At 41.2% G+C, this 14,342-nt stretch overlaps 1 protein-coding gene across 9 annotated transcripts in view; it reads left to right on the plus strand.

Annotated features, from left to right (window-relative positions):
* Positions 1–11,338, plus strand: part of PLAGL1 (PLAG1 like zinc finger 1) — a 50,452-nt gene extending 39,114 nt beyond the window's left edge. For all 9 annotated transcript variants that reach the window (XM_056343839.1, XM_056343844.1, XM_056343838.1 and 6 more), the window contains 3 exons: positions 3,456–3,575; positions 4,553–5,049; positions 5,425–11,338. In XM_056343839.1, coding sequence (XP_056199814.1) covers positions 3,456–3,575; positions 4,553–5,049; positions 5,425–6,694 — 1,887 coding nt within the window. In that variant the 3' untranslated portion in view covers positions 6,695–11,338. The remainder of the gene's footprint in view (positions 1–3,455; positions 3,576–4,552; positions 5,050–5,424) is intronic.
* Positions 11,339–14,342: the final 3,004 nt, after the last annotated feature.

A 14,342-nucleotide genomic window follows, 5' to 3' on the forward strand; every position in this document is an offset into this window, starting at 1 on the left:
AATGGAAATTCATAGGCAAAAATTCTGAAAGGCTAACCCTCTTTTACAGATGAAAGGTTGAATATATTCTGCCAACTAGATCTTTATTACATACCACCTTTTATATCACTTAATCCGTAATAAAGCAAACAGCGTACGGGGGTTTCCAGTAAAAGGTGATGCATACCTGCTGTTGTGGGTAGTGAAGAAACTGAGCAGGGGGAAACAGAAATACCATTCATGATGGCGTTGTTTAAACCTGAATGTTGCAAAGTTCTTCAGTTCCAGATAGGCATGTGGTGAGATTATCTAGCATTGTTACATTCAAAACTACTTCATCCTGGAAAGAATGAACACATTCCTTTCGTTTATTACAATTTTGGACATGCATTGTATTCTGAGTGTGTTACCAGGTGCTTAGGAATAGGGTGCTAAGCAGAATCTTTTCAAACTATTTTCTGGGCTCATTGTCTGAAGACTTGACTGCAGAACTTAAAATACTGCAATGTTGCCATGAAATTAGCAGTTTATGTTAGAGATTCTGGACTGCATCTTCATTGGAGGAGAGAGAACAAAGTACTCTCTATTTATGAATGACACTGGAACATACAGTTTTGGGGTTTTTTGCTTTGGCCACTTTCTCAGGCAAAATTTGCTGTAATCACGACTTTTTTGTACACTTAGGAAACTGAAATTTTTATGTTGAACATTCATTGTTTAACGTTTTAATATTTAAGTTAATGCTTGTATATCATTGTGAGCAACATTACAAATTAAAAAAAAAAGAGAGAATATTTAGTCAAAAGAAGTTACTGTGGGATTAAAATCCAGCATTTCAGTTTAGTTTCCAGGATTGGCATATGTTTCTGTGGTATGTGTGTTTCTCTACCTTTACATGAGAAAAATATTTATCACACAGTGATGATGTGAGAGTAAGTTACTAGTGATAATACTTAACAGCTTCCAAGTCTTTATAACAGTATAAAGTATTTCTTTTGGATTAATATTAAGATATTTATTTTAAAAAAACCAAAATCAACATAAGATAGCATATGCTAATCTGAGTCATTGTTTAGGCTGCGTTTGAGATTCCGATGCAGTCCATACCATTTGAGATTTCAGTTTGATCTTAAATGCATGCTGCACTTGTGAAACTGAGAGGATTAATACTACTGTATTTGGTAAGCATGAACAAATGCTTTTCTAAGAAGTTGTAGTTACGGACTGGTAACTCACAATTTCCAGTACAATTTAAATACTATTGAACTAGTAGAACTCTGCTCATTGGAACAAATGGAGAGTTGCATTCTATATATTGACATGAAGAGTATTTTAGGATTAGGAATGTGTCTTGGAACCTTTACTGTGCTGTGTATCATAGGGAGTTACTTGGGCTTTATTTTTCCAAAGTCCTAGTATTGTTTGTGGTACTGTGGCATCCTGCAGGTTTTGTCCTGCTCAGTGGAAGTGGTAGCCTTTTGCTACACTTAGGCATGCCCTGCATGAGGCTGCTTTAGGGCTGGTTGTGAAAATATTTTCTCAAGTTATTTTGAATATAGTCTGTTAATTTGGGAATAGAAGGATTGGCTTCTTTACTCAGTTTTTACAAAGAGATGGGATTTCAGTGACATGAAACTGCAGCTACAAAAGCATACATGTGAGTGGTATACTAACAGCACCATTGGCGTACTTGCTGATCTAATGACTGCAGTCCTAGAAATAAATGCTTTAAAAAATTATAGAATTGTGAGGGGATAAAAGTGATCCATGCTTGCTGTCTGTCTGATCACAGGAGTTTCACATGGGTGCTACCATAGCTTTCTCTTAAGTGTTTTTGAGACAGTTCTCAGACTCTGAGACACAATAAATGACAACTAGTAATGGATTTGGATACTGGTGTTTAATCTCAGTTTTACTGTTACCTTACTTGACTATTTCACACACTGATGCACTTGCTCTCCCTCCAAAGTCACATGGATGACTGGGTCTCAGCTTCCCACAGAGGAGATTGCCACTGGTCCAGGAATGCTGGGCAGAAAGTCATGACAGTATCATGCTGTGCAGCTGTTTCTGGGTACCAGTTTCAGGTGTCACTGGCCAAGGTCCCAGTGCATCCCCAGGCATTTGTCCCTGCAAAGCTCCCTGAGGCTTGGTTTTCTCCATCTAAATAGACTATATGCAGGAGCACGATGCCTGATCAGCCTCCTAGTTAGTGGCTCTGCCTCATGTCCTTTATTGAGTGGAGAATTCAGCACATTTAGGCCAGGTGTTATCAAAACATACAACGAACCCACACTGGTTGTAGTTAGCAAGCAGGCTTGTGCTTGGGAGTTCAGAAGTTCAGTTTTCAACATTATACATGCAGTTACCCGTCATCTGTCAGCATTCACAATCTGAGTTGACTTTCACCTACTATGCTTATCTAACACCAATGTTATAAAATAAGTGCATTTTAAGATGTCACATTTTGTGGAATAAGACTCAGCTGCAGTCCTTCCAGGCTAGCTGGTTCTTTTCAGTGGCACAAGTTTAGCTTATTTAAAATAAAACTACAGGTACAGTGCAGATTGGCTCTACCCCTGTTGCAACAATGCTGAATTTAAGAAAATTGTGTACAGGGCCAGGGAGTCATGTAAATCATGATCCCAAAGTTAGTTTTCTCCTTTGCTTTTAAATAACTAATACATCTTTAGCCAGTGAGTGTAATCAGTGCTGTCTTCTTCTATTTACTGTATTATTGACTGAAAGTATTTGTCAGAGGAGGTTATAGTCCAGTCTAAGGAAAGATTTGGGCAGGCATGGCTGGACGGGAAACACTAGATTATGGGCTCCCTTAGTCCTGTGTGGGCAGGCTTCAGTGAAAGGAGGGCAGAGGTGCAGTAAAACACATGTATAGTGAGTCTGGCACATCAGAGTCAGTGCATGGAAACACACAAATTTGACTTGCAGCCCACATAGTGATCAGCTCTGCACCCACGCGCAGTGGGTACTACGACACAACCATGCGACTCGTCCAGGAGGCATCCAAGCTGTTGTGCTTTCACGATGCATTTTTCCTTTGCCTGTACCCTGTAGTTAAGTGTTGTGTTCAGTGGGCTTTGAGACATCAAGGAATGGGCATGGGGTGTTGCCTGGAAGGACTGCTGGATGTCTGGACCTCACAGACAACACATCTCACTGAACAAAGGTCATGAGGGCCGAGGCACCCCTCCTGTTACTGCCCCCCCCCCCCCCCCCCAAATCTCTGTATATGGCATTTCTGCTTTTAGAAACTGTGAAAGTGTCAAACCCTAGCGGATAGTAACGCTCAAAAAGTGCTTGGATCTCAGAACGATGTTACCAATAATTTGAGCTGATTCAAAGAGTACAGCTTGGGTAAGGACAATAAATTGCGCACCCCTACCCCTCCAACCCGCAGTATTGTTTGGTACAGGAAAACTGGCACAAGTAAACGTGCTGATTTCTTCCATTCACAGCCAATTGAACCCCACACAGAACTGAAAGTGTGGTATGCTGCCGATTATGCCAAATTTATGGAAGCTTCTGCGGTCTTCATTAAAGAAGAATCTGATGTCTATCCTTTGCCTCCCATAGGAGTAAGTACCCTTAATCTGCATTCAAGCCATCACAGGACAGTAAATTACAGTTTATTTTCACGCTTTCTCAAACAGAGTGGACATAGCCTCACCATGCTCTCCAGAGCAAGCTAGCCCAAGAGCCAGGGGAAGTAAGGACATGTTATGAGAAGCTTACATAAAATGTAGAGGCAGCTAAGGAAGCACATGGCCGTGTATTAATTGGAAGTACATTTCATCAGTGACTGGGTTTGTTGGGGTTTTTTTATTTTTCATTGGAATTTTTAGAATGTCAATATTTAAAGAGAATCCAACAGAAGCAAGTAGAGCTCTTATTTCCACAGAAATAATACTTCCCAATAATGTGTTGCTTGCCAGAAAAATGTTTTAATGCCTCTAAGTCAGGATAGGTTTGAGATCCCCAAGCCTAAGGTGTTTGTTATTAAGTTTAAGAAAGTCTAATGCCAAATGTCAAGCTAAGCGAGGAACACTGTCCTGGAGGCATTAACTATTGCTGCCTGGTAAAGCATGGATTTGGCCCAAAATATAGGGAAGTCCTGTATGGCTAAAATACATTTGTGTTCAGAAACCCACCCAATTTTTGTACTGTTGCAATAGCAGATAAATTGTGTCAGTCTAAGGATAAGATATAAATTGCAACTGCTTCTATGAGCAATTCCATAACAGGAACAAATGTAGAGACTTTGGAATTCAGTAAGCACAAATAAACAAAGGTGAACAACTCGGAACTGTTACAGTAAATGCTAAACAAAAACATGGAAATCAGTATTCAGCCAGCCATTTTTTCCCCTTTGAGTTTGTAGATTTCTAGAGAGAATCCACTTCAAACTGAACGGCTGTGTGGTAGTACATTGAAGTAAATATCAAAGGACAATCACAGGTCTTGGGAAAGCCCAGAAGATGCAGGGTCAGTGAGAAGAAAATTACGTTTCCTTAGCATGGCTAACAAGAAGGACCTGTTTCTTTTTTTATTGCAGAAAGAACCCATAGACCCTTGGATATGCTCCAGCTGTAGAAGCACTTTTGCAACTTTTGCTCTGCTGGAATCTCACCAGTGCATCCTTAAAGACCGAGTCGTTACCACCAAGTTCAGACCACAAAATAAATTGGGACCTGTAAAAGCAAAAAGCAAAGTTAAAGGGAAACTGAGGGGAACAGCATTAGGCAAAAGCATTGCTCAGTGCTTTGGGACCATTTCCTGTTCCTCTGCTGCAAAGCTTGGCTGTGCCAGCTCAGGAAGCACTTGTGATGCTCTTGTGAGGTTTATACCTAAATGGAGAAACAGCCGGTCTTCACTGTTGAAGGGAAGAGAAGTGAAGCAGCCAGACAGTTACCCGTGCCGACTCTGTGGGAAGATATTCGATTCCATTGACAAGCTCACAGTCCACAGTTACGTGCACAAAGGGGAGCGTCCCTACAAGTGTTCACAGCACGGATGCGCAAAAGCCTTCATTTCCAAATATAAACTGCTCAGGTACAGCTCTGAAGGCATTCCTTGTCTGATGGGGGTGTGGGGAAAAAAATAAGGACATCTTTTTCCTCTGGGGCGTCCTAGTGACAGTTATTCTCTGAATTCTAGTTTTTATTATTCCTGTTTTGGTGGAATTGGAGAAAATTAGTCTTTCTCAATTGCAGTGACTACTCAAAAAGATTATGTTGAGCAGTTTTAACCTAATCTATGCTTTATGATTAACACCTTCCCCCCGAAAAAAAAAAGTTAAGCTTATACTAATAATCTGTGAACTTTTGAAAATGCCTTCCTCCAGTGTTGTCAAGTCTTGAAGCTGCAGGAGTAAATGTACTAGAGTAAATGTAAATACCAATACATTTTTTGTTGTTTTTGTCTTAGGCATTCAGCCACTCATTCTCCACAGAAATCTCACCAGTGTGGCTACTGTGAGAAGACCTTTCACAGGAAAGACCATCTAAAGAACCACCTTCAGACTCATGACCCTAACAAGATGGCCTTCAAGTGTGAAGACTGTGGCAAGAAGTACAACACCAAGCTAGGCTATAAGAGACACTTGGCTCTGCATGCAGCCACCAGTGGGGACCTTACCTGTAGGGTATGTGCCCAGGAGTTTGGTGGTACTGAAGTTTTGTTGGAACACCTCAAAAGCCATGCAGGGAAGCCAGCTGGCAACACAAAGGAAAAGAAACATAAGTGTGACCACTGTGAGCGTCACTTCTACACCCGTAAAGATGTGCGACGTCACATGGTAGTTCACACAGGCTGCAAAGACTTTCTGTGCCAGTTTTGTGCCCAGAGGTTTGGGCGGAAGGACCACTTGACCCGCCATACTAGGAAGACTCATTCACAAGAACTGCTGAAAAGCAGGTTGCAGAATGGTGATTCAGTGGGTCTCCTTGACCAGCTTTTTCCATTCAGACTGAAGGAAGATGCCAGCACACTGCCCCCTTTTCCTGAAGGGGTCTCTGTGCAGAATGGGATTTTGAATAGTTCAGAATCAGAGGAATACAACTGTTCACATCTCCATTCCCAGCCGAGCTTACAAACCGCTCTTCCTCTTGAAACTTCTCACTTGCAAAGGATGGGCTGTGCAGACGGCCTTCCAGCTGTCCATCCCGCACCATGCTCAGCAGCCATTCCTGCCAACCTGAACCTTCAGCAGCCTAATAAATATGACATTAGTTCTACCTCATTTGCAGCAGGATCCCTCAAGAATCTGCCAATAAAAGTGGATGTTAAAGGTTACAATGTGCATCTTGAGGACCTGCCGTTACCAGAACCTCAATCTCTCCACAAAATCAGTCTGGAAGAAGCTTCCTCAGGGCCTGCAGGGGATACTAACAAGTATCCAGTGCACAAGGAGACAGAAGCAGCAGCTGAAACTACGAGCCTGCCTTTCATGGATCTAACTCATGTGATGAGTTTCTGGCAGCTCCCACCAGGTGACAACCAGAACACTACTGGGGACATCACGATGGCATTTGGTCCAGAGGAACCATCACACAGGCTGAATGGCCTTGGCCAACAGCAAGGTCTTCAGCTAGCAGCTGGTGGGATGGCCATAAACCATCTGCATCATCTTCCTCGTTCCTTTCCGTCCACTACCAATTCTGTAACGTTGCCTCATTTTCACCATGCCTTCAAATAACTGTCACTGTGGTTTGGCTGGGCTTTTTTTTCGAGACTGTTCTTTTTAAATGTGTTAGGATGGGGTGGTGTGGTTTGGTTTGGTTTTGAAGAAAAACTGCCCCAAACATTTTCAAAGCATGTTATGAACACGGTAGTTAAATTCAGGATGTTAATAAATAAGAAGCTCTATTTTTCATACTACTATTAGGTTTTTAGCATATGAAAATAGGAGAACTAACATACTTCCCTCAACGCCCTCTATATTTTTGTTTCTACCTTTTCATGCAAACAACTGAATAAATACCTGCAATGACAGCAAAGCATCATAACAGGCACAATGAAACTGTGGCTGCTGCAGTAGGAGAAATAGGATTAGGATAAATGGGAAGAAGGGGGAAATCATAGGAAAATCATTTTAATGAGCCATAAATCACAGCAGATTTATACACGTAACAAACAATTTATCAACATCACATAGATTTCTGTTAAGCGCTTAATTACTGAACTTGATGAATCTTTAATTTAAATCAGAATCATTCCAAGAGTAAATCTTCCCTCCTTTTTTCACTTTTTTTAAATGAAGAAGATAACTGTTGTGATTATGTTTAACTAGATTTTGTTTTCTGAAGTGCAACTGAGCTGTGTGCATCTCCTGCATTTTTTTTTCTAGGGCTGGAAATAACTACCACTTCTGCATGACTGTGTAAGAACTGATGTCTTGTATACGTGCAGCTTTCAGAATGGGAAGTGAGTTGTCTCAAAGGTTAGAGCAAAACATTAGTTTTCACTTACAACTGGATCTGGCAAGGTATCAGACACTGGTCTGTCTCTTTCTCTCTCATGAAACACTGAAGCATTTGGTTAAATTTAAGCACTTGTTACCTCACTGGGCTAAGGCTTAATTGATTTAACACTCAATAAAAAATAATGCTTCCTACCTAAGGGGCCTTTATTCACGTTTTGTTGATAAAAATGGCCTTTGTTAAGTCTGGGAAATTATCATTAGTCATAGCCATCTGAAATGTGGATTCCTTCACAGAAAGCCAACCCTGGCCCAGGGGAGCCTGTGACCAAGTGACACCTCTGTGGTGCCAGGGGCAGGTCCATGTATAGAAGGGCTGCAGGGGTGAGTTGACACTGGGCCCCTGTTTACAACCAGGTTATGAACCTGCCTCACAAGTGTTGCCTGAAATTAGTGGGTGTGATAACAGCTGAGGCCATTTTAATCATAGGGCTTTTGCTCAGTAGCATTGGGACAGCTACAGCTGGACTTCCAGCCTTAGTTTCTTCCAAACCAGAACCATGTGGACTTTTGTTTGTTTCCTGGGGTAAATTGTCCATGTACATTTCCAGTTGATGATGTGTTGGTGTGACAGTCCTATCATCTGATGCGTGAACTAGCAGAAATTGCAAAAATCACATCTCCCAGCAGATGACATTTTAAAAAAAAACCCAACAAACCAAACTGTTCACGATTTACTTTCTTGCCTAACCCATAGTTACAAAAAAAAAAATAATCCTGGTTTCAGTGGATGATGCAGTTACTGATGGATTCCGTTGCAGCTAAAAGAGACACAGGATTTCTCAATCTGAGTAGATTCTCAAACCCTGAGAGCTACTCTTCCATTAAATCCAAAGAGAGTTAATAGTATTTAATGATCATTACAAATACAGCATGAAGCAAATGTGTTCTGTTCCCCCCCATTAATTCACAGGAATATTTCCCAACAGCTTCAAATAAAAAATATTTTTAAATGATTGCTGGTTTGCTGTTAATGAACTACAATGACATTGTACAACTACAGTGATGCAAATATTCTTACAAGTTTATCAGTACTGGGATTAAGGAAGGGTTGTTGTATTACAGTTCATGTGAGAATATGTTCTTCAGATACACTGTTGGAGGGGTATTTTTTGTTATGAAAATTTTTGGCATAAGGCAAACCAGAAGGAAGTTTAAGATCATTCTTGTAATGATAACAGGAGGAGGAAGAGTGGTGCTGCACAGCCATGCCCAGTTAGCAGCTGTTACAGGTAGGCTCATATTTTCATCTGGGCTTAGAAAGGTGTGTGTATATTCACTTACTGCATTGTTTTCCTTGTTCCTGCAAATTGTATTCACTTGGCTTCATTTAAGCTTATGTACTTGTAAGAAAAAAACCAAACAAACCAACCCAGAAATTTTGTAGTACTGCCTGATCGTATACTGTTAATAGACATTTTTTTATTTTGGTTTGTGCTTCTATAAAACATGTAACTAATTACTGAAATACATTGAATTAAAACAGAGATGTTAAGAAGAAAACGTTTTGCAAACACTGAGCTAGGCTGACACGTGTTCTTTCAGCTGCTCAACTGTAGCAGGGTGCCTGAGCTCTGAGCTGCCAAGAGCGGTGCTGCTGCCTGACCTCAGCCTGTTCTGAAACATGGAAAGATGCATTGATAAGAGATGCTTACCATATGTAACTACAAGTTAAAGACCAAGCCTCATTCAAGTAAAAAGAAAATAACCACCTTTGATATTAAAATGCTTTAAAAAAAAATCACACAATGATTGTGTCAAAAAGTAAAGCAGAAGCAAACCTTAGATACGTAATATTGCAGCTTTAACTCTTAGTCCATTCAGATTTCTTTTTGCAGATTCTTGACATCATCAGTATAGAGGAAGCTGATGATATCCCACCACAAAGGCAGGCAGGTTATTTCAAAAGGTTCTGTTCGCAGAAAAAATGTTTTGTTTTAAAAGTCTTACAACTCAGGGGGTACATCCAAGTCATCTAATAAAAGTAGGTCTGGACTTTCTCATAGGTTTGTTAGGGGGACTTCTGTGAGCATTTTTGAGAGGCCAGCAGTAGCTGAGGCTCGAGAATGATTTGTTTCTGTGCAAACAAATTCTTTGGGCTCAGCAGACCTGCCTGGTGTGGGCCCGAATACTGCATTGCTGAAAGAGCAGTAGTTTCCGTTTCGTGGGGCTAATATCATAGGCAAGGCAGTGCTAAAGGAGGGGTGCGGGAACAGAGCAGGTCCTCGCCAGCTCTCCCTGGGCTCACCTGTGTGTCTGAGAGGATGGGGCTGCACCAGGCAGGCACGTGTGACTTCAGGCAGTGACAGTGGAGAAGGCAGCAAGAGCTGCAGGACATCTGTCCGGTGGCACTGCCTTTGGCTCATGCACCGGTGTGGGGAGAGGTGGCTCCGCACACGCCGGGGTGCAGCGGAGGAGGAATGCAGCCCAACCAGTAGCCGGTCCTCCCTCCTCTCTGGTACAAATGGGAGAAGAAGGTGCAAGGGCAGAGAGCTGGCAGGGGGAAGGCAGCTGCTACGCCATGCTAAGAGATGGAACAGAAGGATCTGGGAGATCTCAGTCCTTTTTACCTCACATCCTAATAGAGATAAAAATACTTTTTAATCTGAATCTGCTTGAAAATCTGTAGAAGCAGAGCAATACGTGGCTGCTAAACAACAGAATTACTATAATCAAATGATACCATAAAATAGTGAAACTTGTAAAACATTTGGTCTCATACAAAAAAATAAAAGGAAGCCATGTAAACCTGCTGAAATAACGTTAAGGAGCTAAAATTAGACTACATGGAACCAAAAGACTGCATCCTTTATGTAAACATAAATATTTCTAGTGCTCAGTTCCAATCCCCTATAGGAACCACATTAATTTCTTTTTTCCTTCAGTTTTTACCAGCTGTTCCTGTTGGGATGCTCCATTTTCTTAACCAATGAATTGCTGTTAATTCCAGGGAGTTTTTCACAGGCTGAAATAGGGTGGTAAGTTCCATGTATTAATGATTGATCCATTTCCTGCTAGCAGAATTTTTAAGTACTGTTCTTCAATACACTGTTCCTGCCCCTATAATTACATTTTATGTAAGCTACTGGAAAGTGAGCTGTGAAATCAAATACTTCTGCACACAGACAGAAAATAACCAGGGAGGCAGGAGCAACAACAAAAATACAGTAAAACTTGCTCTAACTTTTGAGGATTTGCTTGTAAAAGAAAGCAACTGTGGTAACATTGCACAGAATAGTTTGGTATGAGATTCCCCCCGCTCTTCTTTCTGGATTGAAAAAAAGGCTAAGCAGCACTGCTTTAATATATTTGGGCTAATTTCCCAGCTGTTTCTGAGTCTAGCTCTAGGAGTTACACTTCCTTCAGTGTAATTCTTTCTGTATTTATCTAATCACTATTAGCTAGAGCCTACGTAGTGTTTCATTAAACTCTGTAAGGTCTGGTATTTATTACTGCTGTGTCCAACTACTTTCCATCTTCATTTACTTTATAAATATTTAATAGGCAAGAAAATTCCTATGGATTTTAATTGAAAGCCTTATTGGAAATTTTTGGGCTAAAAAGACCCAACATGTTGAAACACTGGGAGTTTATGCAAGGTGATCCAAGCCTGGTAATAGTCAGGTGGCCAAAAAATAAGAAGGGATGTGCCTCCAGAACATTTCTGTCTTACCAATCAATCTCTAAAAGCAATTGAAGTTTTTAATGTGAGAATGAGATTTGGGTTTAGTTATTCTGAACTTGAAGCGCTTTGAAACTGATGCACAGCACACATGGCCATTTATCACTTATCAATCACTGTCATTTATCATTTATTGCTTACTGGAAGATTCTATTAAATATATACATGAAATTCCAAAATGTTAATTTGTCTTGTTCAATATATCACAGCAAAGCATTGGGGGGGGGGGAATGGGGGACAGGGGACGGGGAGCGGTAAGCCACAAAAGAAATTAATTTGCTTATTATTGCATGTGGTAGCTGTAGCACTTCAGGTGGAAGAGGTGCTGGAAAACTGGGTTGCTTAATGTCTTCCATAATGCATCAGAAGAAAACCTTAACACATCCTTGCCAACCAGCCACTCTACCTTCTGTTGCGGATTTGTGGCCTGAAAGCAGCAAGAAGCTATATAGCCATATACTTGTTATTTGTACAGAAACAGCTTTTGTATTTCACTCCATTTTATCTGAGAAGATTAAACCTTGATCCCTGGGAAGGTGATGGAGAAGCTCATCCTGGAAACCACTTCCAGACACATTAAGAATAAGAACATTTATTTGCACCGCTCAAAGCCAGTTTCTCACGTCTGCTTTCTCAGCTAGAAAGCACAGTTGGGCAGCACTGAAACTGATCTCTCACTAGCCCAAAGTACTCTGCAAATCACCTGGCAGAGCTCAAGTTTTAGCGAAAATGCAACAGCAGTTGCCAACGGCTCAGCACCTACAAGCTTACCCAGGCCAGTCGCTTCCACAGTTCCCAGGGTCCTCAACAGGGCTCTCGTATTTTGGACTCTAACATAGCTGTCAGTCCTGGGGACCTGGAGGCACCAACTGTCCCAAGCCTGTGTAAACTGGCTGCAACTGCAACCCCAGTGATACCTGGACTCACCAGTATCCGTAGGGAAAGAGTTGTCTCCTCCCCAAGTCTATCAAGCCTCGAGTTTCAGTTTGCTGGCTAAACCTCGAGAATGGTGATGCTATCGGTAAATCTCTGTTGATGGTCTGCAAGACTCTGCACAATAACCACAGGAGTTACCACACCGTTAACATAGTCACAGGTCATCTGAGGAGTGAACACCAGATGAGACTACTGGGTGCTGTCAACAGTTTTTCCTGTAGCTGGCAAAGTCAAGAAGGTAGGTAGAGTTGATGGCCCCATGGACTGAACACTGCCATGCCTGTTGCAGCCTTCCCCACAGTTGAAGGTCAATCAAGGACAGCAAAACGCTACATAGAAGGACCCTGCAAAGACTTTGAATGTGAGTCTCTGCAACAGATTTTATGCACATCACTGCTCATCCCACGCTCTAAGCATTCTTCACAAGCTCATCTCCCAGGCTCAAAATATCTTGCCAGCTACAGGGAATGCATCTCGGCCACATTCCCTGCCAGGATCTCATATTCTGCATTTGTATGCATCTCACAGGGGTGCAAGATGCTGATCATCTGAGCCATTTGCACAATAGCACCACAAGCACCTTAAGCAGGTGCTGGAAGGCCGCCTTGCTGTTCTGACACGACTCTGCATGGCCCCAGATGGGAACAACACTGACTGCATGGTCTGAAGAGCAGAAGCACCAAACATCAAGGTCTGGGAAAGTAAACATTGAGAAGAAGGAAGAAACTCCACACCATCATCCTGACATAGCAATTATTGAAACAGATGCTGGCATCTTCCTCAGATAATAAAAGCACATTGTGAGAGCACAAGACCTGCATTATCAATCAGCAAATCCTCTCAGAATGCCTGTTACGGCAGAACACAGTCACTGCCTACTTGATATGGAGCTGCTCCAAACCAAAGAACATTTAACACCAAGATGAATATTCTCGGCAGCCTGTAGTGGGAACATGAGGAGCTCTGCAAAAGTTTTCAGTGCAATTGGTTGCTTCAATTAACACATAGAAGCTCACACAGCAAACACGGCAAAAGGGTATTGTATATACACAAAAGCAAATTAGGTCCTTTCATGTTACAATGTTGAAATAATAAAAAAAAATATTTCTTACCCAAACTTTCCTGAAGATTTTTTTCCAGTAGATTCACCCAATGATTTTCTGGTTTTCTGCAGTATTCCTGGAGAGGTCTCTGCAGATCATTATTTAAAAAAATGTATTGGCTGTAAAAAAACTATAACCTACATAAATTCATCATAAAACCCTGAACCATAGGGATCAAAGATATTGACAGAGCAGTATGTATTATTGTTCACAAATTGTATACTACAAATAACCATTAAAATAACTTTATAATACCTCTTCTAAACACAGACATAATACATCAGAAGCATAGACAAGACCGGCATACAGGTCATGATTATGGGCAGCAGTGGGTGCTAGCAAACACATTATATGGTATCCTCTTTCAAGGGAACTCTTTTAGGGATGTGGTGGTTTTGTTGGGTTTTTTTAAGGCTGAATCAACAAGGGGAAAGTCACATGGAACAGACAGCATACAAAGCTTGATGCTTCATCTAAATGGACTTAGAAAAAAAGAAGATAGAATGAACCTTAAAATCAAAGATTAAAAGTTATGGAGTCCTTTATGGGACAGAAGGAACCTCACATACAGACTACATATTTTAGGTCTATATAGATATATCTGTTTGAGGACCTCTAACTGACAGCTAAGATGTCCCTCCTGCGGACCTACACGAAAACCTCTGTGCATACACTCGACACAATGGATCAGGATAATGACTGGGAAAGCCATTCAATGTTAACAACATCCACTTGGAAATTGTTGGCCCTTCTTATTTCTAAAAGGTGTTGTACAGAAATGAGTTTAGGGTTTCATGTCAAGGCCTGGACTTGCAAAAAAACCCACCCCAAAATATTAAAACTTCATTATTCTATCAGAAAACTGGATTCCAAAGCCTAGGATCTGCTTTAAAAATGCCACCCGCCACTTCAAATACATTTTGTTTGTTGTAAGAAAAACATAAATACGGCTAAATGAACTCCCTACCTGGCCTAGGTTCATCTGTATTGGCACCTTCGTATACTGTCTTCTGAAGTGATAACACAGCAAATGTTAAGGTTGGGGGTTTCCTCTGAGTCACTGGTTGCTTGCCTTAAAAAGAAGATGCACAATCCACACTCCATTCTAGCAAGAAGCTTACAGAACCCAGTGAAAACTCTGCAA

This window comes from Falco biarmicus, chromosome 6 (genome assembly GCF_023638135.1).
Source record: "Falco biarmicus isolate bFalBia1 chromosome 6, bFalBia1.pri, whole genome shotgun sequence".
In the NCBI taxonomy this organism is placed as follows: domain Eukaryota; kingdom Metazoa; phylum Chordata; class Aves; order Falconiformes; family Falconidae; genus Falco; species Falco biarmicus.